This window comes from Antennarius striatus, chromosome 3 (assembly GCF_040054535.1).
Source record: "Antennarius striatus isolate MH-2024 chromosome 3, ASM4005453v1, whole genome shotgun sequence".
NCBI lineage: Eukaryota > Metazoa > Chordata > Actinopteri > Lophiiformes > Antennariidae > Antennarius > Antennarius striatus.
The window spans coordinates 8,134,124-8,161,980 of record NC_090778.1 but is presented as its reverse complement, the minus strand read 5'-3'; the positions used below and the strand labels follow the sequence as shown (position 1 = coordinate 8,161,980).

General features: G+C 39.6%; 1 protein-coding gene across 4 annotated transcripts; it reads left to right on the top strand.

Moving 5' to 3' along the window:
• The first annotated feature begins 103 nt into the window (after window positions 1-103).
• cep120 (centrosomal protein 120) lies at window positions 104-27,857 on the top strand. Of its 4 annotated transcripts, XM_068309693.1 has the most exons (20): window positions 104-335; window positions 2,508-2,664; window positions 3,438-3,552; window positions 3,684-3,816; window positions 4,673-4,821; window positions 5,304-5,501; window positions 5,580-5,804; window positions 5,958-6,195; window positions 6,406-6,595; window positions 6,704-6,853; window positions 7,870-8,052; window positions 8,128-8,218; window positions 8,882-9,067; window positions 9,417-9,506; window positions 9,657-9,749; window positions 11,839-12,033; window positions 12,116-12,238; window positions 13,304-13,402; window positions 24,629-24,774; window positions 25,525-27,857. In XM_068309693.1, exons 1-20 carry the CDS (start codon window positions 287-289, stop codon window positions 25,769-25,771), a joined length of 3,057 nt encoding a protein of 1,018 aa, XP_068165794.1. In that variant the 5' UTR covers window positions 104-286; the 3' UTR covers window positions 25,772-27,857. The 4 variants fall into 4 exon arrangements, with proteins under 4 accessions (XP_068165794.1, XP_068165785.1, XP_068165776.1 ...); XM_068309684.1 differs by having other exon boundaries at window positions 4,703-4,821; window positions 5,304-5,804; XM_068309675.1 differs by having other exon boundaries at window positions 4,685-4,821; window positions 5,304-5,804.

Sequence of the window (27,857 nt, the reverse complement as noted above, 5' to 3'; positions counted from 1 at the left end):
GGCGTCCTAGCGCTGCTGTTCTCCTTCCGACCAGCAGGAGTCGCTTCAGTCTCGCGTGTCTCTGATATCACTTCCGCTCTGGAAACAAAATGGGTGGCGCCAAAGCTTGACAACAAAGCGTCTCTTCGCTTCCTCTAACGGTCAATCAACTTACTGGTAAACAAAATCTGGGTTTTGTTTACAATTTATTTACATTTGTTAGTTATCACCCGTGAAATAAGTTAAAAACATTTTGTAGTTTAGAAAGTAGGAGTTGAAACGCTTCCTGTTAGTTTTGTCAAATGTCATGGCTTCCAAGTCGGATAAACTTGTTATCGTCGTGTCCATCGTAGAAGGTAAGCAGCAGACGGACTACAACCTGTTCAACCTCATGTCATTAATCTCTAAGTTTCTCATGGTTGATATTGTGTTTAACACCTGTATTAAGCGGAGCCTGAAACCCTGTCATTCGATTTCTATTTTAGAATCTGTTTATTGTGAACACGTACCATTTATCATCTCTAGTAACCAAATCAACGATGTTTAACTAGCACAGCGGTAAAACAATTGTTCTTCCCCTAACTACATACCATTTTTACTGCTGTCTCACCATTCTATCCCATAATGACACGCGTCTCTAAAACAGAACCATTAGCTGTTATTGCTACAAATCGCATGTAGCCCACTCTGGCAGTGTTCCTGAAAATCCTGATGGACAATATGCATTTATGTCAATGCTCCAAACAATAGCATGAAGAAAGCCGTGTTTCTTGGACTTTTGTTTCTTGCTATGTCTTGGTGTTCAGGCACACAACGATTAAATTTAGTCCTTTGAACACTGTGTGGCTCCTGCTAAAGTAAGTTAATGAAGGTGACAGTATTTTAAACATCTGATCTGCAAGCGGGTGCTCTTATGAGAGATGCAATTCAGGGGTTGAAGTGGATTCATTTAGCTTCCAACTGTGTATTTGCTTCTAGACACACTGTGATATTGAATATGTTCTTTCCTGTGATTATTAATCCCATTCATATATCATATATCACACTTTAGTGTGTGCTCTTTCATACAAACTCTGTTTGTAGTCTTAACACTAGAACTCCCAAGGCAGTCATTTTGACTGTTTTCAAAATTTTCAATGTCATAACTTGGCTTTAAAAAAAACTATGTACCAATAGGACCCTGACTTTTCCTAAATGTGTGTACGGTATATTTTATTCTGACATTGTTTGATCATTAAAATTTCAAAACACAAGAGATATGAGTGTTTCTACCTAGAACTCCCATAGGCAGTCATTTTGACTGCTCGGACATTATTTGTATATAATTTGGATTATAATTAAAATATCCAAGAATAAATTGATAGAATAGGTAAAAACAGATCAGGACACTTAATTAAAACTATAATGATTCAGTGTTTTATTTATTTAATTGACATAACATAGCTTCTCTGCAATTACACATCTAAATTCAAACTTTGAACTAAAAACAAATGTAACTCTGTGAAATTTAAAAAAATGTACCCTGCTTCAAAATAGGTTGGGGTCATCATTAGACCTTAACAATGAAAATTATTAACTATTATGAATATTCCAAAAAGGTGTGATGGCTGCCAGCGAGCTGAAAACACTGATGTTCTTTGCAACCATTGCAGTTAGAAAGATGAAACCATAAGCACATTACTAGGGCGGCAAAGGGGATGAAAATGAGATGGAAAAAATTACCTGGAAAAAAATAGGTCAGGGTAAAATTTCAACTTGTGTACACTCAGGAAGATAGAAAGACGAGGGAGAAGGTCAGTGTGAGTAAGACCATAGATAAACGCTAGCTTTGATCAATGACAGTAGGTCAGATCACTAACTTTGATCTTTGACCTATACAAGTAGGTCAGGGTAAAATTATGAATTTGCACTCTGTGACTGCCTGGTTATTATTTGCACTGTTAAGTTCTAAAGATGAGGATACATTCGTTTCGGTTTCACAGAGATACATTTGTTTTTATTTCATGGTTTGAGTTTGGATATGTAATTGAAGAGAAATTATCTTGTTGTCAATTAAATAAATAAAACACTCAATCATTATAGCTTTGATTTAGTGTCCTGGTGTGTTTTTACCTATTCCACCAATTTATTCTTAGATATTTTCAATAATCATCTAAGTTATATACAAATAATGTTTGAGCAGTCAAAATGACTGCCTATGGGTGTTCTAGTAGTTGCAGAATTCTGGGAGAGTAAGTGTTAAAGATCTTCACGGAAAAGCAGCAAGAGCCTTCCATGATGTTAAGTCAGTGACAGTGGACTTTTTTCTTTGATTAAAAAAAACTCTCTCTTAGTCTCTCTTAACCATTTTTATGTGTCTTAAACACTTTTTTCTAACTCTTTATAAGCAGGAAATCTGAAACAATGGCAGAATAAAGTGGTTGCTGGATGAGCAGTGCCATTAAACAAGTCCAAAATTGTTTTACTAGCTTTGAGACTGAAGGTAAAATCTTTTGAACTGACTTGTAAACCTGTCTTTTTATACATAGGTCGTCACTTCCCGAAGACTACCCGGCTCAGTCTGGTGGTCCAGGCCAGTTTTGATGGTGAGCAGCTGGCCACAGATCCAGTAGAGCACAGAGATCAGCCACAGTTCAACACCGAGCTGGCCTGGGAACTCAACCGTCGAACGCTTCACCAACACAGGTCTGCATCATTTAAAATTGTAAAATTCTTTGTTAATCCTCAGTGGGAAAATTCTTTTTACACTCTATATATTAAACACACATACAGACTGACCACACACACACACACGCACGCACGCACGCACACACGGCCTGTAGACGTGCAGTCATGGAGAGAGATAGTGGACTGGTGGTCATCCTCGCCCTGGAAAAGTGTTTTGGGTCTCGGTGCCTTGCTCACGGGCACCTCGGCAGTGCTCCAGAGGTGATAACTGCAGTTCACACTCCATACTTTGATCCATGCTGGACTTGATCCAGCTACCCTCCAGACCCCAAGCTGCATCTTTGTGGACTTAACTGAGTGGTTTAAATTTCACAACAACAAACTAGATTAATAAATTATTCATTGATTTTAAAATAATTGCTAGTTAATGTCTGTTTTGGCTTACTACTTTATAATACAAATAAATGTAGCTACATATTTAGAATCCCATGAAGAAATAACACTTCATAAACAAGTAGTAATCCTCAACATATGAACATAATTGGTTCCGAGAAGCTTTTTGTAAGATGAATTGTTTGTAGGTCATTATTTAATTGATTTATAATCGCCATTTAGGGAACTTTAGTATTCGGACATAGAGTTATTCGAATCTACAAATGATCGTAAGTCGGATGTTCCTGTCTTGAGGACTATCTGTATTTGTTGGCAATATTGACGTTTTTGTTGATGGTGAACAACATTTTTACTAATGTTTGTAATATTTTATTGCATCCTGATGACTGCCCTTCCAGACTGCAGAGAACTCCCATCAAGCTTCAGTGTTTCACTTTGGATCCTGTGAGTAAGAGAAAAGAGAGTGTTGGCTACATCATCCTGGACCTCCGATCTGTGCAGGAGGTCAGACAGGTAAGCCTCTTCTCCGTCTGTGGCAACATGTTCGAGTTGTTCAAATAGTTGAATCAGTCCATCTGCTGGGGCTGGTGAAAACACATATTTTTACCTGCTTTCAGTGGTGTGAAGGTGACTTTTGTTTTCAGGAGCCTCGCTGGTATCCATTACTTAGCAGTAAATACACCAAACAGAAGCCATCCCTCCTCGTCAGCATTGTGCTTGAGCCCTCCGTGACATCTCCTGAGAGGTTCAAAGCCAAGAAGGCCCCACCTCGACAAGGTTTGCATGTCCATTTCACTGCTTTCGTATATTACTTAACTGTTCAGTGGTGCACTGGTAACCAGCATGATGCTGAATGACCATGTTAATCAGTGATGTGACTAAAAACAGTCTCTCAAAGAGAAGCGCCTTTGTGATGCACTCTTTTGTTGGTCGTCTGTCGACTTTATTGTCATACCCGATGGCTGACCTACATTTGTTTCTAAAGAACATTTTTTTGTGTTGTTTGGTCATGTAGTCTCCAGTCATTCAAATACTCCAACATCACTCTTGGCTATTTTCTGCAGTAAATGTACAGCATTTGACTTTTTTCTACCAAAATCCTTTTTAAGCTCTAATTATGGTTTATCACTTTGTTCAACACTTTGTTGTGTATATGCTGCAGAAAATATGTCTTGACTGAAGAAATTTGACACATGAAATATAGAATTTGTAGAACTGTTAGTCATTATAGCTTGAAGCAGTATAACTTTGTAAGAAATGATAAATGAATGAAATGAATGAAATTTAATGTATTTTGATATCTTATAATACATGACTCTGCATATTTTCTACTGAATAATAGTTCTGGGTGTACAAAAACATCACTAAATGAATAATTTAGTGCCTTGTGACAAGGCAAAAACACTAGAGCATACATCACACACTTGAATACTAAAATCTTTGCCACAGGATAAAACATTTGAATGTCTGACATATTTCTTAGGTCCTAGAAAAGAAGAATGGAAATGAATATTGTTAGTTTTGTACAATGAACAACCTCAGAAAGTGTAGAAAAGAACGTGAATGGGAAATGTTTACATGAATACAAAGAATCCTTTTTTTTCTCTGAATTGTTGCTGAACTCATATTTTAGGTTCTCTTGCAGTGACTGATTTTCTTCCAGAAAACCTGGAAGCCATACTGATTCCAGACCAGGGTTATCATCAAGTCGGCCCTGCAGATCACTGCTCTGACATGTTCGTGCTGTCAGTTACTGTGGCCTTTGCTACCAAACTGGAGCAGGTGAGGACAGTGCACTTTTTCTGAGCGAGGGCATCTGACCTAAACTGTTCCCAGACTGTAAGTGTCTCTCCAGATAATTAAATAACGTTGCCAAAATAATTCCACAATGAGAATTTTTTGTGTTTGTAGAATGAAATCTGTCTTGTTTATTCTCACTGTGATTCTCACTTTATTGTTTTGAGGTTTTACCTCAATTTGTGATTGTTTTCATTAATTTTGCTCAATTTAAATAGTGCAACTAAGCTAAACAAAGACACAGGGCTTTTTTAAAACAAAAGTAAAACTGAGTTAAATTAAAGACGATTATGATGACATTTGGTTATAAACAGCTGCTAATCAAATTTATTTTCTGAAATTATACATACTGCACTTTTCATTTATTGGCTGTTGCTTTAGCTGACAAATATTTTGAATCACAATCACTAAACAATTTATTGACCTGCCAAATCCAAGAAAATCAACCAAATGCTCTTTTCCCACAGTTAATTCCCAACACGATGAAACTGTCTGCAGTGGGGTCAGAGTTCTTCTTCTACTACTCTATATTAGGAAATGACATCACAAGTGAGCCTTTCCATAACCTGCTGTGCCTTGACTTTGAGCCTGAGCGTGCCTCTGTTCGGATCCGGAGCAGCCAGCGAATCCTCAAGACCTTCCTGTCCCAGCAGCCCAGCCTGCAGGTGATGAAGTGTCTGATGAATAGCTCTTTCACATCCACGTCTTCTTGGTTTTCATTATATGACCTTGTCTGTCCTCAGATCCACCTGTGCTGTGGGAATCATTCTCTTGGCAGCACAGATGTTTCTCTTTCTAATCTGTCAGCTGTTTCTGTGGATCTGGAGAAGAAGGCAGCAGTTGTGGAGGGAGCGTTTGTGCTCCATCCTCCAACACAGATCAAACAGAAGCTGCCGGCTCTGCCTGCCGACCTGCAGCCAACTGTAGGAGTATCTGTTACCCTGAGGAGGGAGGACGTCCCACCACAGGTATGCAAACTTAGCAAACACCCTTGAGCAATTTTAATTCACCGTAATTGTCACTGACTCTTACAGTGGGTGTCCTGTGATTTGAACACAGTGACACTTGGCTTCACTCACCATGACTTTGCATTGATCTAATAACTTCTGTTTCTTCTCCAGTCTGACAGGATCAAAGAAAGAAATGGAACTCACATGCAGTCGCATCCTCATCCTCCTCCTCCTCCTCCTCCTCCTCCTCCTCCTATCCCTCACAGTGCTCCTCCTCCTGAGAAGAGACCTCAAAGCTCCTCTCCAGTCCAAAAACCTCCAGAATCAGCTCCTGTTGCTCCACCTCTTCTTCCATCTTCCTCTCATACAGAGAGCGATGCAGAGAGTCTACTGGAAGAGCCTCAGCAAGGTAAAGAGAAATGAGGACAGACAGGTGAGGTTGAACAGCAAAAATCACCCCTCAGTTTGGACTGAGCCAAAGCTGGATAAGATAGATAGATAGATAAACAGACGGACGCACGCACGCATACACACACACATACACATACACATACACACACATACACACATAATTCATTCATCCTGGAGGAAAATGCTCACTGAAAGTTTGTGTGTCCAGCTCCAGATTTTCAGGTTATTGTGCCACAGGAGAATCATATTGAAGCTGCAGCAGATGGTGCAGCATCATCTCTCAGTGTCTCTGCTCCCAAAGTCTCTATTCCATCCTCTGCCCATCACTATTGTTTCACTCTGGAGCTCCAGAGCCTGGGAAGTCTCAGGTTGACACACTCTATTGCTGCTATGATCAGGTAATAGACTTCATCTACATTTGGACTGGATCGCAGCATAATATCCAAATATCAGCCCAGCAGTCTATTCTAATGTTTACTGATGGTGGAATGTTTCCTCTATTTTAGGTATTCGTACCGGTTCTTTGGTAGTCCAGCTCCCATCATCACCAACCCTCCTGTGGAGGTACAGAGGAACATGGAGGTGTCGCTGCCTCAGTCCTACTGCGCTTTTGAATTTGCTGCTCTGCCATTTCAGCTACAGGACACCTTCCTCAGGTAAAGAGCACACTATGACTGTAAACCATAAGAAATTGTTTGAATATCAGTTTCTTTAATTTATTGTAGTTAAAATAGAGGTGGATAATGCACAACACAGCGTGTACTAAATACATGGTATCCTGTTATGCCATCACAAATCCTAAATTTATTTACTGGTAATCTGCTACGTAATTAAAACTTTTAAGAATCTATGGAATGGAACTGCAAGTGCCTGAAAACTCAATTTACCTTCCAATATTGCACTTTTATGCCTAAAATGATATCCTTGTGTATAATGAGTAAGCAAATCCTTTCAGAAAATATGTTTCCAAAATGTTTGTGTATTTCCTGCAGAACAATTTTTGTCCAATGGGGGGTGCAATAGGATTGTATGTTGACATTGCTCCAGCTGCCATAGAGGCTACAGTTTCATTGTTGTCTGTTAGATAGCTATCAGAATAGTACTCAGTGGGTTTAACAAAAGTTGATAGGTGGCCCTGGAACAGAAGAGATGAGATTCATGGGATAGCTTTACAGCAGCTCTGTCCACTAAATGTTGGGCTGGGGAATAGAGGGTGGCCAGTTATTAACTGGCAGTAAAGAGGTACCAGTTCGCTACCCGAGCACTGCTGAGGTGCCCCTGAGCAAGATACCGTCCCCCTTTATAAGTTGCTCATTGGGGCGCCCCACCTTTCTATCTCAGCATCTTTTGCATGCCCTACAGGTTCCTTGTGTGTGTGTGCGTTCAGGCTTGTACCATATATAAATATATGTATGTATGTATATATGTGTGTGTGTGTGTGTGTGTGTGTGTGTATATATATATATATATATTATACATACACACGTGTGTAATAATTGCTAGCATGAGTGGAAAAAATAATTTCCCCTAGGTGGGACTAATAAAGGGATCAATAATCTTTAAAGACTGATATGGATCAAAGTGAGGATTTTGGAAATGTTTGTGGATCTTTTTTCTCTGAGTATTGTAAATTCATGTTTGAATTCACATGGTGCATGTCTGCATCGTATAGAGTTCCTCTGGTGGCAGAGGTGTGGCACAAAGACTCCACCAGAAGAGACCAGCTTATCGGACAAGCCTCCATCCAACTGTCTCACTTGCTAAGGTCTGAGAAGAGCAGGTTCCTGGCATCAACAGGAGTGCAGAGATGGAGACAAAGTCACCAAGAAAGGGTGCCTGTGGTTCAAACAAACCAGTAAGAAACATCCCAGACTGACAGACATATGATGCATGTCAACCAGGGATCAACAGCTGCTTCTGTTGTTCTCAGTGGAAAGGTGGCAGAACTTAGTTATGTGGCGACACTGGAGGACCTGGGATTTGTTAAAGCCAGAGAAATATTAGTGTCTGACTCTTTACAGGTACGTTGTTTGTGTGAACATTCAGAATTTGGTCGTATCATGCATGCTGGTGTGATTCAGTAACATATTAAATAGTGTGTATACTTAGTGAAATGGCTTTATTTAAACTACTGATCACACAATTTATTAATAAATGAATGAGTACTTTTGCTTATTTAAATATATTAAATCCCAATAAATATATTTTCTGATATTAAAATGTCTTAAGTCATACTGTAGTTTAATTTTAATACCTTAAGTTCAATAATAAATGTTCTATAACTTTGATTCGTCATTTGTGCATCATTTTCCCTCTATGGAGCAGTTTGTTGTACCACTTTATTCTGTAAAGTGACGTGTGTGTGTGTGTGTGTGTGTGTGTGTGTGTGTGTGTGTGCGTAAAAATTAAGAATGCACACTCTGGTATGTTAGTCATTCTTGGTTGTTGATATCTTGGCTGTTACATAAAATGTCTCTCGGTATGTCCTGACATTTATATTATGATTATGATATGATTATATTATGATGATATTAAGAGACTTTTAATATCCAGACGCAGACACACAGTTTTTCTTCTTTAAGCTGCAAAACCCTTGCATGACTCTAGGGTACCCACTAAACTGACAGACCGCTGTGTGAAGATCTGTATTCATGTTTTCCTGGTCTTTATCTGCATGTCATCAGAATGAACCTGCAGTCCCTACACGGCCACCTTGCCACCCCACAGCATCCAGACCGACTGATCCCTGCCTGAATCCTGCCCCAGTGGCCCCCACAGCCCTTAGCGGTCCCAGAGACACCCCAGAATACCGCACCGCACTGGAGCTGGAGCTGTGGAAGGAGGAGCAGGAAGATCTGTTTGATGATCAGGTATGAACAAGACTGAAGATAGATGGACAAATAAAAACCCCCAATAAAATTAAGCACTGCTTATTTATTTATATCTTACTTTTACTTCATGAACAATTAGATATTAAATCTTTATTATTCCTTACACGTAATGAGTAGAATACATGAATAAGTAGTCACAGTATTTAATGGTCCATTTATTAACTAGGCCCACATCTGGAAAATGTGTTGCTTTGATTATTTTTTAACATGAACCTACTTCTTCCTACAGAATACACTGTATTCTGTAAAATAATGTCATCTTTGACATTATGCTGAGTGAAATGTGAACCAAAAAAATTGTATACAGTAAATGTGTTACTGGTTTCAGCTGAGGAAGAAGGAGCTGAACCACATGCAGGCTCTGGCAGAGGAGTGGAAGAAGCGAGACAGAGAGAGGGAAGCTCTGGTCAAGAAGAAGGTGCAGAGCTTACAGCAACTTATACCAATACACACTGTTTTGAGACATTACATTGTATATATAACATGTCCTGTTTACACTGACCCATGCTGCAGTCAAATCTGACTCCTGACTCTTGTTCTAACTACTCGTATTTCCTCGTCATTGTAGGAGGTGGAGTATAATGCATTGGAGGAGCAACTCCAGAAGACTCTGTCTGATTTGGAGAGAAGAGAGAAGCAGCTGGCAGAGGCTGAGCTGGAGGTCGGACTCACCTGTTTTTGCGATGTTGAGATAATGCACTCTATTTAAAAAATCCTGAAGATGCTGGTCCGACCTGGCAGACCCAAACGTATTGTGAGGGTCTGCTGGGAACGCCTGGCGGAATCCCCTGTCAGAAGGAGTTTCAACTCCCACCTCCAGCAGAACTTCACCCATGTTCCTGGGGAGGCGGGGGACATTTAGTCTGAGTGGACCATGTTCCGCGCCTCCATTGTCAAAGCGGCCGACCACAGCTGTGGCCGTAAGGTGGTCGGTGCCTGTCGTGGTGGCAACCCCAGAACCCGCTGGTGGACATCGGCAGTAAGGGATGCCGTCAAGCCGAAGAAGGAGACCTATCGGGCCTTTTTGGCCTGTGGGACTACTGAGGCTGCTGATGGGTACCGGCTGGCCAAGCGGAATGCAGCTTTGGTGGTTGCTGAGGCAAAAACTTGGGTGTGGGAGGAGTTCGGTGAGGCCTTGGAGGACGACTTCCAGACAGCTTCGAGGAGATTCTGGTCCACCATCAGACGTCTCAGGAGGGGGAAGCAGTGCAGCATCAACACTGTGTATAGTGGGGATGGGGCGCTGCTGACCTCAACTCGGGACGTTGTGACTTGGTGGGGAGAATACTTCGAAGACCTCCTCAATTCCGGCGACACGCCTTCCCATGAGGAAGCAGAGTCTGGGTTCTCTGAGACGGGCTCTCCTATCTCTGGGCTTGAGGTCACCGAGGTGGTTAAAAAGCTCCTCGGTGGCAGGGCCCCTGGGGTGGATGAGATCCGCCTGGAGTTAAGGCTCTGGATGTTGTGGGGCTGTCCTGGTTGACACGCCTCTGCAATATCGCGTGGATGTCAGGGACAGTGCCTCTAGATTGGCAGACTGGGGTGGTGGTCCCCCTTTTTAAGAAGGGGGACCGAAGGGTGTGTTCCAACTACAGGGGGATCACACTCCTCAGCCTCCCTGGCAAGGTCTATTCAGGGGTTCTGGAGAAGAGGGTCCGTCGGGAAGTCGAATCTCGGATTCAGGAGGAGCAGTGTGGTTTTCGTCCTGGCCGTGGAACAGTGGACCAGCTCTACACCCTCTGTAGGGTCCTTGAGGGGGCATGGGAGTTCGCCCAACCAGTCTACATGTGTTTTGTGGACTTGGAGAAGGCGTTCGACCGTGTTCGTCGGGGGGTTCTGTGGGAGTGCTTCGGGAGTATGGGGTACCGAACCCCTTGATATAAGGGCTGTTCGGTCTGTGTACGACCGATTTCAGAGTTTGGTCCGCATTGCCGGCAGTAAGTCGGATTCGGTTCCAGTGAGGGTTGGACTCCGCCAAGGCTGCCCTTTGTCACCGATTCTGTTCATAACTTTTATGGACAGAATTTCTAGGTTCAGCCAAGGCCTTGAGGGTGTCCGGTTTGGTAGCCTCAGTATTGCGTCTCTGCATGGTGGTGGTGCTGTTGGCTTCATCAAGCCGTGATCTCCAACTCTCACTGGAGCGGTTCGCAGCAGAGTGTGAAGCGGTTGGGATGAGAATCAGCACCTCCAAATCTGAGACCATGGTCCTCAGTCAGAAAAGGGTGGAGTGCCCTCTCCGGGTTGGGGATGAGATCGTACCCCAAGTGGAGGAGTTTAAGTATCTCGGGGTCTCGTTCACGAGTGAGTTTACGATGGAACGGGAGATCGACTGGCGGATCGGTGCAGCGTCTGCAGTGATGCGGACTCTGTATCGGTCCGTCGTGGTGAAGAAGGAGCTGAGCCGAAAGGCAAAGCTCTCGATTTACCGGTCGATCTATGTTCCTGCCCCCACCGAAAGAACGAGATCCTGGATACAAGCGGCCGAAATGAGTTTCCTCCGCAGGGTGTCCGGGCTCTCCCTTAGAGATAGGGTGAGAAGTCCGGTCATCCGGGAGGGACTCTGAGTCGAGCCGCTGCTCGTCTGACCCCGGATAAGCGGAGGTAGATGGATGGATGGATGTTTTCATGTTTCATGTTTGTTTTTCAGTGATATGATTTATAAAGTGAATTACAACGTGTTATTTTTTTCATGTTTGTAGTTGAATCTAATGAACTAAAGAGTGAATCCCTCTACCTTTGACTGTGTTCAGACGCAAAGGCTGCAGAGGTCGCTGCAGGTGGAGCATGATCTGATCCAGAGGAAGCTACTGGCAGAAAATGAACTTGCCCAGAGGGAGATACAGGAGACCAGTAGGAGGCTGCAGCAGGAGTGTGACCACCGAGTGGCGCTGGAGAGAGACAAAGAGCGACTGATGGAGGAGGAGAGAGCCCGGCTGCTGCAGCAGGTACGGAGAGGAGTTTGTTAAAGAATTAGTTTATATAAAAATAAATTCTTCTTACAGCTTCTCCTCGCTTTCTGTTTTCCAGATTTCAGATGGGGAGTTTCGGTATAAGCAGCTGGAGAAAGAGTTCCAGCTCTACAGAGAACAACAGAATGTCAGTCCTGGGTTTGAACTGCAGTCAGAGGTCAATGTACTTACTCTACAGAAGGTAATCTGCTGGCTGTCCTTTATTCTCATCAAGTTACCAAGAAAAATACCAAAGAAATATGTGATGAGTAACTGGTCCAGTCCAAAAAACAAAACAAAACCAACACAATCCAGCGAAAAGATGATTGTGTAAAGTGTGTACCTGTAAATGTGTATGAGCGACAGTATACATTATATGCTTGAGGTACCATAGATAACAGTATTCATTATGCTCAATGAGCAATTTCAAATTTTTTTAGAATCATTGACAGTCACAGCTGGCAAATGTGGGTCTGTGTGACCTGTAGTGAAGAACAAGTTACTAGTTCATTGATATAGTAATCGATCTGACAGGCAAGTCATGAGAACAGTATGAGAGTAAGAGTATAAAGTAACATAAGATTAAAATACACAAGTACAAGTAGTTCAGTTTTTTTTTTCAGATATTTCATTAAGTGAACTTAGTTAAATTTGACGACTGACAGAATATTTGTAACACACCAGGCACTGGTTTTACAGCTTTACTTTACAGGGGTGACTTTAATTGTGACTTAGTATCTGTTTTGTTTCTCTCTTGTGCAATCATGAGACGAACAAACCATGAAACGTCAAAATATTTTAGAAAAATCCATGGGTTTACCAAAGGAATTACTGTACTAAATGTAAGAATATAAAAGTGATGTAACAAAGAAGACAACTGCCTTGTAAGATAATATATGATTAATATCTAAAAAATGTGTGATTCAAAATATTTAGAAATTGTTTTGTTCTGCGTTGTTTTTTAATGAAGGGACACACAAAGGTTTTTAAGAGAAACACCAAAGAAATGCTAATTTGATGTCAAAGAAGAGAGTGTTTCTCTTCATTCTGATATTCTTGTGCAGAAAATGCAGTAAAATGACTTTTCCCTAAACATTAATGATCGATAATGATTGATAATAATTGGATACGGTAATTGTAATAGAGATTTTAGCCCTAGCCAGTTTATCCAATTAGGTGAACATGTCTGTTTTTGAACATGACTGTTTATCAGTCTGCAGAAGGAGAATATTAACTGTCCAGTTTTTTGTAATCTGTTGTTCTGAAGGTGGAACTGGAGAGGAAGCTGGAGTCTACCACCAAATCCAAACTGCACTACAAGCAGCAATGGGGGCGAGCCTTAAAAGAGCTGGCCAGGATCAAACAGGTACTGTTCCTGAGACTGAACACAGTTCATTTTCTAAAGACCTATTTGTGAAGTTTTCCCCATTTTGACTGTTTTAGCCAATGAAACTTGAATAGGTTCCATGTCAGGCAGTGTTGTTTTAACTGAATCAAATTCAGACACCACAGAGAAACTGATGACAGCATGCTACTAACAGTTAGTGTCCTGTGAATTCATTTTTTTAAATACCGTATTTATTCGAGTATAACGCGCATACCTAATTTTCGATTAAAAATCGGTATAAAATTTTGTTTCACTTTTTCTCGGCTCAGACAAAGCATTGTAAGTGCCAAACATTGTTAAACACGTGCGTCCATGATAAAAATCATTTATTGACAACGTAAACTATGAACACAATACCAAAATAAAATTAACAATATTTACCGGTATTTAAAATCCTTCAAAGTCCGATTCATCATCAGATACACCAGCAATGCTTACCGGTAACTCACGTTTCAGTGTGGCCGAGGCGAGGAAAGGAAATGAAGAGACAAGGCGTAGCTAATAAAATGCTAATCAATAATCAAATATCATACGTCACAGCGGATAATAAGAATTCTCGGAAATGACACCATCCGACAAGGTCTGCTGATGAGGCATTTGATTTTTGAATACCATTTCCTTAGATACGCCTCGCCTCTGCAGGAGTGATGCGCATGAGCCATCATGAATTACCGGTATTTATTTTAGATCGCCCACGTAAATGATTTGGATACTGTTACTAAAAATCGACCATGGACGTTTTGTGGGTCGAGAGATGTGGTTGCATTCAATGTTTTGCGATTGTGGTCAGCGATATCTTCGACCAATAAGTTATTGCGCAAATAATATACTAATACATCTAAGCGTGTCACCCCAGCCCTCGTTTATAACGTGCACCCAAACTTTGAGTTCTTTTTTAGGTAGAAAATTTTGCGCGTTATACTCGAATAAATACGGTAAATCATTTTATTTTTTTGGCTCATAAAATAGCAGAAAGTAGTTCAAGGGTTGCCCATTGTCATCGCTATTGTCCTCAAATGTCTTGTTTTTTCTTTGTTTTTGTTTTTAAATTTCATGACAAACAGTTAAGTGATTCATATTCAGCTTTCCATCATGGAAAGCCAGGCTCAGGCTTGTCCTGACAGCAGTCATATTTCACAGCAGATAATAGTAGTTTTTCTGTGTTGGGACATCGGAGAGATCAAACACTAGAGGTTTTTAATCTGCTGCTGGAGGAGATCTGACAGTGTTAGGACATTTAACAGCTCTGTTTAAAGACACGGGGCAAGCAGAGGAAACTGAGCTCAGCCCATCCGGCATCTCTCAGCTGACACTTCATCACAGTTGTGGAAGCAACTACAAATACACGAGTACACAAGTACGTACAGTATATATGTACTGTATGTATGCGATTAATGTGTGGAAAGGCAGCTGAGGATGTACACACTGGGGCTTAGATTCCAATTAGTTTAGCACAAATACAGAAATATTAGCAGCAAAACATCAAAATCCCACATTAAACTTGTACTTGTACTTTGACTTTAATTACCTCTACTTCTAGTGCTGTAATGAAGCTATTAGTTTAATTTAATCATTAATGCTTGATTATTCATCAAACATTACCACACTGATGGCCGATCACATGCATGAAAGAGTTCATTTATTTGGTGCATCAACCACCATTGACAGGCTTATCCTTTATTTTTTTCAGCTTAATTTATTTCATCGTTTTTCTCCATCAAATTTCAGGAATCAGGTTTCATAGATCTTCACAACCCAGCTGATCACGATGGTGATGCTTGTGGATTTGTGATCAAGTTGAATGTGAGGTTTTTGAGAACAGAAAATAATTCTTTTTAGGGGTTTTCTATAAAAGCAGGGTTCAGTCAGCTGCAGAGGGAAGGAAATAACACAAGGGACATTTTTGACACCCGGCATGTCGTGGCTAACACCTGCTGAAAGGCTGCCGTGGAAACGTATCATCCCTTTGGTTAAATTAGCCTGAGTGAAGGGAAAAATAAAGGAGGGAGAGAAAGAGGGAGAGAGAGGTGTGTTTTTACACTAGAACCAAATATTTAGTTGAGGTGAAGTAGACAATGAATTGTGTGAGAGCCACCAGGTCTTAACAACACACACGCAAGCACGCACGCACACACACACACACACACACACACACACACACACACACACACACACACACACACACACACACACACACACACAAAAACGCAGCACTAAGTGGGGCTTTAGTCAGCCTAAGACTAATGTAAACACACACATACACAGACCTTATCTGACAAACTAATAACTGTTACTGACGTTAACCAGCTGGAAAACTGCATAGACATTTTTACTTTTTTTTGTTACTCTTTTCTTTTGTATCACTTCCCCCTCTTTATTTTCACGTCTCTTTCCTTTCCCATTCGTCCCTTCTGTCACCTCTGTCAGTTTTTCATTTTCTCCCTTCTCTCTTTATCTCTCCCTTCTTGACTCATTATTTTTTCACCCACTCTCATTCTTCCTCTTCACTCTTTCCATTTTCTCTTTCACTTTATCTTACAGTAACCCCCTCATTCTTTTTTTTTCTGCTCTCTACATCCATCAAATGGTCTAATCTTTCTCCTGTCTGTAGTTCTTTCACCTTTCTCATGCACTTGTGCCCTATGCTCTTCTTTTTCACACCTCACACCTCAGGTCAGTTTTTTGTTCTTTTTCTTCTCTTCCTGCCCTTTTGGCTCTCCTTCATTCGCTCCTTCTTACCCTGGCCATCCCTTCTTCATCCCCCCTCTAAGTACGTCATTGTAAAGAAAACATAGTGTGATTTATGCATCTCTAAGGGGGTTCAGTACTAAGTGTCACTACCCACTATTAATCATCTTTGGGATTGCTTTGAGCTACAAACTAGCCAACCACTAACTATTCAGATGTCACACTCTCACTTTTTATAAAATATCAGGCGTGTGTTTACACGACCATTCGTCTTGGCGCTCTGTGGTTTTTAAAGCAGGCGCTTGTTTGGTTTTTCCCGGCCTCTCGTCGTCTATTTATTCTCTCCTCTCAGCGCCTTGCATGGCGTGCTGTTTAGTTCAAGTTGGATCATAAAAATTCTTGTCCGAGGAATAATGTGCTTTTCAAACCAGGAGGTGCGGGCAGCCAGAGAGGCAGAACGAGATTTAATATCCAGACAGCTCTGAGGTATTAGATTAGAGAGTTGGCCTCTGTCTTTTTATATTCAAAATATTGGGACAAGGAGCTTAACTTGGTCTTTTCAAGCAAAAATATTGGGACAAAGAGATTAAAGTTCTGAGCAGAGGAGCTAAATTTGGTATTTTTGAAGACTATATGGTTTAGACAGCTTAAGTTGACATTTAAATGGTTAGGGGGACAACTAAACTTGGTCATTTTTATCATACATAAAGAAGAAAGTAGGACAGAATATGTTGAAATAGTAACAGTAACATTAGATGTCAGTACAAAAGTCCAAGCAGTGGTTAGTCTCCTAAAGAATTCTGTTGATTATCGAATTGATCTGAGATCTCTGGCAACAGATCAGTGCGACACCTTAAGTGTAACTGGTAATGATAATGAAATACTAAATTAGGAAAAAGTGTCATTATTAAATGGTTTCCAATGAATGTGAAGTATTTTTATTTCATTTTTGTGTCAGTTTTATGGCCTGGACGTTATTATTGTGAAAATCACTTTTTTACGATGACGTAAAAACAGTCTATCTGATCCAGGAGTAAACTATTCTGTAACAACTAATAATTCAACATAAACCAAACCAATCTCTCCCAAACCCCCTCCTCTCCACCACACACCAGACTTACAGCGAAGCTCCTTCTCCCATAGACTGCTACAGCTTTGCAGTCGAAAGGACATGTACAGGCAGTCATTCCTGCCACAAAGCCATTGCTCTATACAACAGCTCTAAAATATCAGATAGAGTTCCACCAGTCTGAGGTTTTAGATATGGCTTTGATTAGGTCCTGTGTATGGCCACAGAGTGCCACACTATTTATAACTTGATGCCAGCCATGCTTGGGTACTGTTATTGTTAATATTGTTAATATTTTATTATTCCCTTTCCTTATTGTCTGAATTTTCTTCAATGTATATTTTCCCAGTTTCTGTCTGTTCTTATATTTAAATGCTACTGTAACATTTAAATTTCCCAGTTTGGGATGAATAAAGTCTGTCTATCTGTCTGTGTCTGTCTGTCTGTCTGTCTGTCTGTCTGTCTGTCTGTATCGAACTGGATAAGATCAATAGACGAGGGAGAAGGCCGACGTAAGACCATAGATCAAAGCAAAGTTAGTGCATAGCATAGTTAGTGCATGCACTTGTAAGGTACTACTTTCAGGGTACCCTGACCTACCCTTCGCAAGATATTACAGTCTCTGACTGCCTTGGTTCTTGTTATGTAATTATTTCTGCTTCATAACAGCTGGACGTTTGCCAAAATAAATACATCTGAAGATGTTTTTATAAAGAAAAATATCCTTACAAAAATAAACCAGGATGATGGAAGGTGAAATAGTTAAATAGTTAAGTCTGGACAAACATTCAGATCCGGTTTATGGTGTGAAAACTGTGAAAGATTTAACAAATGTTTCAGTATCTAAATTAACACACATCCTTGTTGATTAGTCAGTTTGTTGGCATTGATTCACCATCATCATATCTTGTTCTCAGTTTGTCAAAGCATTCACACTCAGTGTTTGGTGGTCCGTCTTCTGTCAGGGTGCCATTAGTCTTTTTGTACGAAGCTGTCTCACAAAGAGCAGATGTCACCATTGTCTGGCATTCATGGAGTATAGTGGTGCTAATGTTTGAAGGGTGTAGAGCAAAACTGAGATTTCACCATATATTCACCATAACTGGTTTGTAGACATTTGGAGTACTTATTAATTTATTTTTTGAATTTTATATACTGTTATTGTCCCCGAAGGGAAATTGAGAATGCACACTCAAGTATGTTAGTCAGTCAGTTAATGGAGTTCAATCATTTAACAATACAGGGTCTTCTCAAAAAATTAGCATATTGTGATAAAGTTCATTATTTTCCATAATGTAATGATAAAAATTCAACTTTCATATATTTTCGATTCATTGCACACCAACTGGAATATTTCCTATCTCAAAAAATTAGCATATCATGAAAAGGTACTCTAAATGAGCTATTAACCTGATTATCTGAAACAACAAATTAACTAAACACCTACAGAAGATTCCTGAGGCTTTTAAAAACTCCCAGCCAGGTTCATTACTCAAAAACGCAATAATGTCCAGTGTCAAGTACCCACAGTCAATGATGGTCTGGGGTGCCATGTGAGCTGCTGGTGTTGGTCCAGTATGTTTTATCAAGGGCAGGGTCAATGCAGCTATCTACTGTATCAGGAGATTTTGGAGCACTTCATGCTTCCCTCTGCTGAAAAGCTTTATGGAGATGAAGATTTCATTTTTCAGCACGACCTGGCACATGCTTACAGTGCCAAAACCACTGGTAAATAGTTTACTGACCATGGTATTACTGTGTTCAATTGGCCTGCCAACTCTCCTGACCTGAGCACCATAGAGAATCTGTGGGATATTGTGAAGAGGAAGTTGAGAGACACCAGACCCAACACTGTGGATGAGCTTAGGGTCTCTATGGAGGCATCCTGGGTCTCCATAACACCTCAGCAGTGCCACAGACTGATTGCCTCCATGCCACGCCACATTGAAGCAGTCATTTCTGCAAAAGGATTCCTGACCAAGTATTGAGTGCATAACTGAACATAATTATTCGAAGGTTGACTTTTTTTGTATTAAATACGCTTTTTTTTTTATTGGTCGGATGAAATATGCGAATTTTTTTAAATAAGGATTTTTGTTTTTTCTTTACTTTTTTGCCAACATTATCAATATTAAAACAATAAAAGGCTTGAATTACTTCAGTTGTGTATAATGAATCTAAAATATATGAGAGTCTAATGTTTATCAGTACTTTACAGACAATAGTGAACTTTATCACAATATGCTAATTTTTTGAGAAGGACCTGTATTTGCATTTATGAACTTTTAAGAACTGCATTCTGCCATTTAATGTATGTAACCCTAAGCCTCTTTTAAATGAAATTCAGATGTGTGTTTTTGTGAATAACAGTACTTTTCAAACCATGTCCAGTTGTAGTCAAAGAGTAACAGTGGGATCAGTTTTTATCTTTATATTTTGAGGTACATGGACCAGACCAGCAGCTTCTATCGCAGACAAACACACCACATTCTTAAACTCTACTCCTGTGTCTCTTATCTCCTTCTTATCGCTTTAAAAAGTGAACAGAGCAGCCTGAAAATACTGATCTTAACCCTTCCAGACACTAAATCCACACGGTTACAGCTGATATAAAGCAACTTTAGACTTCTTTAACCATGTGTGTAAATCTAATCTCATCAGAGCTCTAGTTACGATTAGATGGGACAGGTTCCTTAGACCCTTGCTCAGGCCACTGATTATGGTACCAGTTCACTTAAATCTTGACCAGCAGTGATAGATGATAATAATACCAACTCAGTGTTTATGGTTTACATTTACAGTACATTCTTGCCATGATTCATGCCCAGGCTGCACAATATATACTTTACCATACCCAAGGCAGTGTAATTTATCACATCTTAATGTAAATGAAGGCCACTCATCTCAAACATGTCATCCTTCGCTGTCTGGTAGTTGATGCAGAAGGCCTTCACTCATTGTTTGCTTGCATGATTTCTGTTTCATCTAAATCATTCTGACACCTTCATAATAAAACTTAACCTTTACTCTTTCTGGCAGGACCTCATTCACACTTTCTTTTGAGAATGGTTTAAAAGCTACAGCTGGTGTATATTAGGTTAATTTAGCCCCAACCTGGTACTTGTAAAAATATCTATTCAAAAAAATACAGACATACATGCAGAACATTATGTAATAATGAATTGTACCTAAATAGCTATTCGAGTAATTTAAGTGGTTTTTTAAAAAATATATACAATATACATTGAAGAAAGCATAAATGATCATAAATGTGTGTGTTGTGTTAAAATAGAACTGAAATGATTGGTCAGTTAGTCATCACTAAAAAAAACAATTGGCGAAAAATATTGAGAGGATTTGTTGCTTTAACCTTTCCAACAGGAAACTAACAAAAACAATTGCAAAAATAAAACATTTTCAAATGTAGTTTTCCTCTAATATAGCTGTTTCAAATTGCAATGTGCAGATAGTCCTCAACTTACGAACATTTAATTCACGAACATTCGGAGATACACAAACGCGCACTGCCATATCCAACTATTGTACTGCAGTTCCTTTCTGCCACTACCTGTAGCTACACGCTGCTACAGTATCATACATTGAATCGTCATTATCAACAGCTGACTCTAGCTATTGTTGTTGATTACGCTTAAGAAACTGGTTGAGAATTCCTTGAAGTGTCTTATTCTTGTTCTCCTCAAGGATTAAATTATAAGGAGCAAAAGTATATTGTACACTAATTTGAATTTAGAGCAATCACATGAATCACAAGTGACATTTAATGGTAGATATTGGAACTACACATACGTATTTTAATATGATTTTTATTCTTATTTTTTGTACAGTAACATGATACTATGTGCTTTAGTTTTCTAGTGATTATAAGAGTCCAATATTTGTGGTGGATGGGCATTTAGTTGAGTGAAATGGCTTGAACTTTATTGTTATTTTTCTTTGTATTTCTTTTAAACCGACATATAATCAAAAACAACTTAATCAAAATGACTTTTAGGGGGTTGTATTTATGTTGTCAGGTTGTCCCCTGTAGGAGTTAAATTATTTAGGAATCATTTAGGTGTTAAATGATGCTAATTTAATAAATAACAACTCACGACAATTCAGCTTACAAACAGCCTCTTAGAACCAATTGTGTTTGTATGTTGAGGACTACCTGTCCATACAAGATTACCCTTCTTCCTTAGTGTCTCTGGTGCGAGTGTCCATGTTTTACCCATCATATACAGAAAAAAACTAAAACAGCATTGAAAATAAACTTCCCTTGAACCACTGCAGGTGGAGAGCTGCTCAGAAAACTTACATGTGAGAGAAGTGAGTCCCCATGTGAGCAATGGGTTTAAAGTGTTTGTACCAGACGTCCTCCCACATCTGCTCCAACTGTTGACCTCTGAAAGTAGAAGGGAGTAATGGATTGGGGGAGGAGAAGTCGCACACTGGTCATTTACACCAAAAAACACCCCTGATCCAACACCCCACCCTCACTGTGTTTGTTCTGAATGCAGCTTGCCTGGGTTTCATCTAGTTTGCCGTCTTTTGACCCGTCTGAACTATTGGACGTATCTTCTGCTGCCAAGCTGCTTTGTACATGATATCATGTTTCTTTTGTGATCTCATGCATGTTAAGAATAACATCCTCTTCATTTATTGTTTTACTCTTTAATAATATTTAAACAAGTGGAGAACTTTCTGCTGCCCCAGAGGGTTGATCTGTCACCTAATGAATGATTATTGGACATCTTCATCGTGACCCATGTTCATTTGAACTTAATGTTTGTTGCATAAATCACTGCAGCCCAGCTTTTGACAGCCAGCTACAGATGTTTCAGATGTTATGGGGCGACAGAAGCTCAATCCACTAAGTCTTGTTGGACTGGGGACTGGAGGGTGGCCGGGTCAAGATCCATGTCGGGAAAAAAATTTCAGAGTATGAACTAACAGTCACCTCCTGGGCACTGCCGAATTGCCTTTTAGCAAGGCCCCATCCCCTTTATAAGTTTCTCATTGGGCGCACCACGCTTGCATGCTTGCAGGCCTCTTTGTGTGTGTGTGTGTGTGTGTGTGTGTGTGTGTGTGTGTGTGTGTGTGTGTGTGTGTGTGTTTGCGTGCGTGCGTGCGTGCATGTCTGTCTCACGGGCCTTTTACATGTTAAGTATATACTGTATGTGCATTAACACCAATAAATAACAAACACTAGAGTGGACAAATAATTCCCCCTATTATAAATGTTAGAAACTCTTGTCTTCTACACCTAGCGTGCTGCAGCTGTAAATTCTTTCATTCATACTATACAAATCAATATAGTGATGGAAATAGTTTTATGAAAGAGCAACAATACATTAATAAAAGGGAGAAAATAAAGCATACAGGTAGTTTCATTGATTGCAGTAAGGTCAGCAGGTGTAGGGAACCCTTCACAGTGAATGGTTTACATTATCCAGGCTTATGAACTATCTGTGACTGTAGGTCCATGATGTAACTGTAAAACGTATCTGCTGCAGCGCCCTGAGTTTTAATAGCTTTTCTCCTTCAACCCGTCTTCCTCCTCTCCCCCATCGAGGCCTCAGTATCACCTCATCCTCTAATTGTTTCAGGACCCGGCCTCAGATTGTCCTTGGCAGCGGGCACTAGAGAAAATGTTTAGCATGTTTGTTTTTGTAGTAATTAGCCCTAAAACGGCCTGTAATACAGACGGCTAATGGTCCACAGAGAGCTGGGCCTGTGTCAACACACCATCTGTGTGTGTATGTGTGTGTGTGTGTGTGTGTGTGTGTGTGTGTGTGTGTGTGTGTGTGTGTGTGTGTGTGTGTGTGTGTGTGTGTGTGTGTGTGTGTGTGTGTGTGTGTGTGTGATGTGTTCATGAGAGATTGTGTTTTTTAATATGTGACTGTGAATGTGGTTGTTTTTTTTTTTTTTTTCTGTTAGGATCTGAGATGGTCAGGCGTGTGAAAATGGAAGCTTTCCGCAATAATGTGAAAATGTTAGCTTTCCCATCCAAAGTCAGCTGGCTGGTCGCTCTGCTCTGTATCACCAGAACACAGACAGATTCCAGGTTCTCACATCACCTTCCCACTGCCTGCAGTCTGCTGGCTGGCATGTTTTCCACTTTTGCCCTGTTAGCTAAAGAATTTGATTCATTTGTTATTTGGTTTGTACGTTAATCCAACACTTGTCAGTCCATGACAAGATGTCTAAGTGTACTAAGAGACTATTATGCCAGATAAATTGGCCCATGACCAGGGCTTTGACCAACTCTTTAGTGTCAGCAGTAAAATGTAGTAATAGTAGTAAGTATTCTCTCAGCCTGAATATAAGAGTATGTTCCTGCTGCACACTGCTGTTTCTTTATCTTTTTAAACCTTCTCCAGCTCCACCACAATCAGGCATCTGGTTTGTCATCATTTTTAGACTCTGTCATGCTGTAACCCTGACAATGATTAATGGTAATTGGTTCAAATCAGAGCAGAGTGACCAGACAACCACAAGGTTTCAGCCATTTCTTTCAAACAATCTTTGATTTAACTGAAGAAGAAATTATTATTTCATTCAAATGTTGGTGTTGTTTCAATGTTGACATTTGTAGGAACGAGGGATCCAGACTCGAACACTATCTGAAAATCTTCTAGTCTGCAAACGTCAGCTCAAACTGGGAGAGTCAAAAGAAATCTCTGTGTGTGTGTGTGTGTGTGTGTGTGTGTGTGTGTGTGTGTGTGTGTGTGTGTGTGTGTGTGTGTGTGTGTGTGTGTGTGTGTGTGAGTGCGTGCGTGCGTGCGTGCGCGTGCGTGCATGTCTGTGTGTGTGTGTGATCATACATTCACTCTCTGAAGCTAGATTTTCCCACCAGGTGGTTGGATATAAACCTGCAACCTTTAAACTGTATCGAACTTGATTTATAATCAGAGATTAGTGTTTTTGTTTTCCCTCCTCAGACAGTTCTCTTGATTTATTAGTATCCAGCTGTAAGTCTGTAAAGCCCGGGTTGGTATTATGGGTAATTTTGGGAAGTCTGGCCAGTCTGAGGGTCAGAGCAGCTGAGAGAAATATGACTTTTAGACATTTTTATGAAGTTTTCTTTCTGTTCTCATCATGTTAGTGTTGGTCTTAGTGTGAATTCTTCAGGTCATGCAGCATTTTTCTCAGGGAGGCTTTATGAAAATGTAAAACCAGACAAATTAATCACTGAACGCTACACTGCGTAATGAAGAAAAGCAGTTCCTTGGCATCTAAATGCACACATTTCAGCAGTGGGTTCAGAGGTTTGTTTTTAAATATTCTCAGTTAAGATTTGATATGTAGACAACAGCCGGACAAAGTCAACACGTCTGAAATCACAGTGCTGGTTGTGGAGTGACCATAAACTCTCACATGATAAGAATATGTACAGCCAACAATTAACTCTCTGAGCTCATGTGATTTGTGTTTTGTGTTTGCAGCGGGAGCAAGAAAATGCAATCGCACATTTGAAGAAGGAGCAAGCAGCGATTGAGTCCATGAGGCAGCGTTACCTAGCAACAGAGCAGCGGGAGGCAGTCCAGCAAGATAGACAGGAACTGGAAAACATCAGGAATGAACTCAACAGGTAGTGATGATGATGATGTCTGATCTTTATTTTGATACACTTTTCAAAATTAGTTACACATTCATAATCATTAAGAGAAATGGTTCTTCTTACCAGAAGCATCCATCTCTTTATTGAGTCAAAGTTTAGAGACATAAGTGCTTTGAGCATTTGAGTTAATACATTAAAATGAATGAAGATAAAGGAGTTTGCTAATTAATTTGTAAATTTAAAAAATCCATAATTTCAGAAATGCTCTGTGTTTGAAACATTTTTTGAGAACCTGTAAATTTGCTGGTTCGCTTTTTTCTTGTTTCATATTCCTTGTTCTGACATTGTACAGAATAAACAATTTCTTGAGCAATTAATGCAATCATCTGAAGATAAATCATCTACAAAAGAAAAGAAACATCACCTACAGCTTTTAAAAGTTTTACAGTCTAGTATGTTTTGTTTTGTCATGTTATAGTATACAATTTTACAGTAAATGTTCATTTGACCAAACCTTCTAACATGTCATTTTAAAGTGTTCTACAAAATTATGTTAGGTTGTTATTGAGCGTTGGTGAAACGTTAACATCAGCCAACATTCTGGTTAAGCATTTTGATGAAATTTGAGTCTTAATATTAAAATAGATTCATATAGACAAAAACATATAACTGTTTTATTCAATGCACTTTAACAGCAGCATGCTAACATTTCTAACTGTATTGAATAATTTTTTTAATTCCTTAAAAATGTTTAATCAAATTATTCATATTATGTCTCAGATTAAAACAGCAGGAGGAAAAATTAGACCACTTCCCATCCTCTAGTGGCCCCACCGGTCCTCAGACACTGAATGAGTGCGCTGAAGATCACCTGAGCCGTCTTTTAGAGGAGAGGGACACTCTGCTGCGGACAGGAGTTTACACTCATGAAGATCGAATCATCGCTGAGCTCAACAAACAGATACAGGATGCCATGACGGACAGAGAGTTAATGGACCCGACCAATCATAGACAAAGTCACGCCTGAGTCTGCATGTGAACCATCTGATGACACTGAATCTGATCTGATCTCTGAGGTAGTTTTCAAAACTGATGCCAAACATGATCCCTCAAACCAGGAACAGTGAGAACCAGGTCATCAGCAGGGTCAACACCCGTTCATGTGAATGTTTATTAACAAAGCACCTAATGTGAACTTTATCTAAAAATACCAAAATACAGTTAGAAATACTATATTTCACTTGAAAGTGATTGAACTCTTATTATAACACGCACACACATACATATAGACACACGTATACACACACATTCTCATTGCACTGATTGTAAAATTATTAGGTGTTGTGTATTTTCTATTTTTGTTGGCGAGAATGTGAGATACTGATGTAAAAGTAAATATTTCACTGTCAGTGAACAACTAAATGGCAGTTAAGTCACATTTTTAGGATACTCTGGAATCTTGCATAATTGTGAGATAGATGTGTAATTATTGGATGTTTTTCCACATCTGCAAGATATTTTCTCACTTATCTGACAACAAAATGAAAACTATCTGAGGAACAGAACAGTTTAGTGGTATGTACACTTCCAGTCTGAAGTTTTGACACACCTTCTCATTCATCTATATAACATGTAAAACAGGTTTTGTGTTATATTTTTTAACTACATAACTCCATATTTCTTTGTCCATAGTGTTGATGTCGACAGTTGCAATCCACAACGTGAACAGTCATTAAAATAAAGTACTGTAAACCATTAAATGAGAAGGTATATGTTAAGTTATGACGGGTAATGTACGTCTGTTGGGTCCAACGTTGGAGCCAAGTATTGATTAGTGTAGCTTTGCATGAATACTGGAGACAGAGGACAAAAGCCAAAAATACAATACCAAGTATTCATAATTATTTTCAGGTTTCCGGCTAAATCTTTTATTTTTATTTTTTGAACAATAAATGTTAATTTGTGAGCTTATCTATAATTTGACTGAACAGGTTTAGTCAGTTTCAAGTCTCTTATCAGTGCAGGAAAAAACAACCTTGTGATTTCTAGTCTGATATGTTCATGTACCATCATACTTCAGTAATCCGCAGCTTCTTCTGTAAGGAATAGATTTAGATTTTTAATAGAATAAACAGATGCTTCCTACCTGGCAGTAATTATAGGCAGGCAGTAGTTATTCTTCACTTCTCTATTCTTCTCTGGTCCTGGAATGATTCCTCTCGCATGCCATTCGAATATGGAAAATTATTTTTCTTAATCTATGAATATGCAACCATTGTTCATCAAGTTTGAACAACAGGAAGTAAAACTGTAGATTTGTGAGTATCATACTAAGATAAGAACTTTTTCCAAAGGTGTCATACCACTAGTTTAGCTTGTGTGATTCTTGAAGTATAAACCATTACTATTGACTTTTAACTTCATTTCACTTCATTTTTGGCTGCTGGTTAGACAAAACAAACATCATTTTGGGCTCAAAGAATTTGTGATAAATGTTGACTGATATTTCAGAAAAAGTCCAGATATAAAAAAGAAAAAAAAGAACTGGCAAATTAATCCAAATTTTCTTGTCCATCTTCTTGATTAGATTTTCTTGCAGCAGAGCTGTTTGAAAGTGCACTCAAATGTGAAATCAGATTATTACCAGCAAGTTAGAACAGCAACAAAGATATAGAATGAAAACTAAGGAAACATAACTGCTGAAATGTATTTTACAAACACAGTGAACTGAAAAAATAGAATTAATAGAAAATCCTCCTAAATTATGTAAAATTAACTAAAACATAGAGATGTAGGTTCATCTTCCTCTCGTGTTTGAAGATCTTTTACAGCTAAAGCAGATGTCAAGCTGAAGTGACAGAACTCTTAATGCTTTAGTTATTAGAAGGTGTGCTGATGAGTTCATGTACAGTCTGAAAAGTATTGATGATGTCTGCTCTCATGAGGCATTTTTATCTAACAGCAGGTGGAGCTGCAGTCTCGGAGAAACCTTCAGCTTCTCACCTCAAGAATCTTTACACGTTTATTTATTTATACACATTTTCTATTGTCAGAGATGGCTGTGTTTTTGTGATTCTTGATTTTTTTCTCCATTAAATGAATTTGGGTTGAAA

Bases quoted from the DNA above. Each gene is read 5' to 3' on its own strand.
- cep120 (XM_068309669.1), top strand. From the start codon at position 287: ATGGCTTCCAAGTCGGATAAACTTGTTATCGTCGTGTCCATCGTAGAA. The intron at 2,665-3,437 runs GTCTGCATCATT...CTGCCCTTCCAG, and splicing joins CGAACGCTTCACCAACACAG to ACTGCAGAGAACTCCCATCA. The intron at 6,196-6,405 runs GTAAAGAGAAAT...TTGTGTGTCCAG, and splicing joins ACTGGAAGAGCCTCAGCAAG to CTCCAGATTTTCAGGTTATT.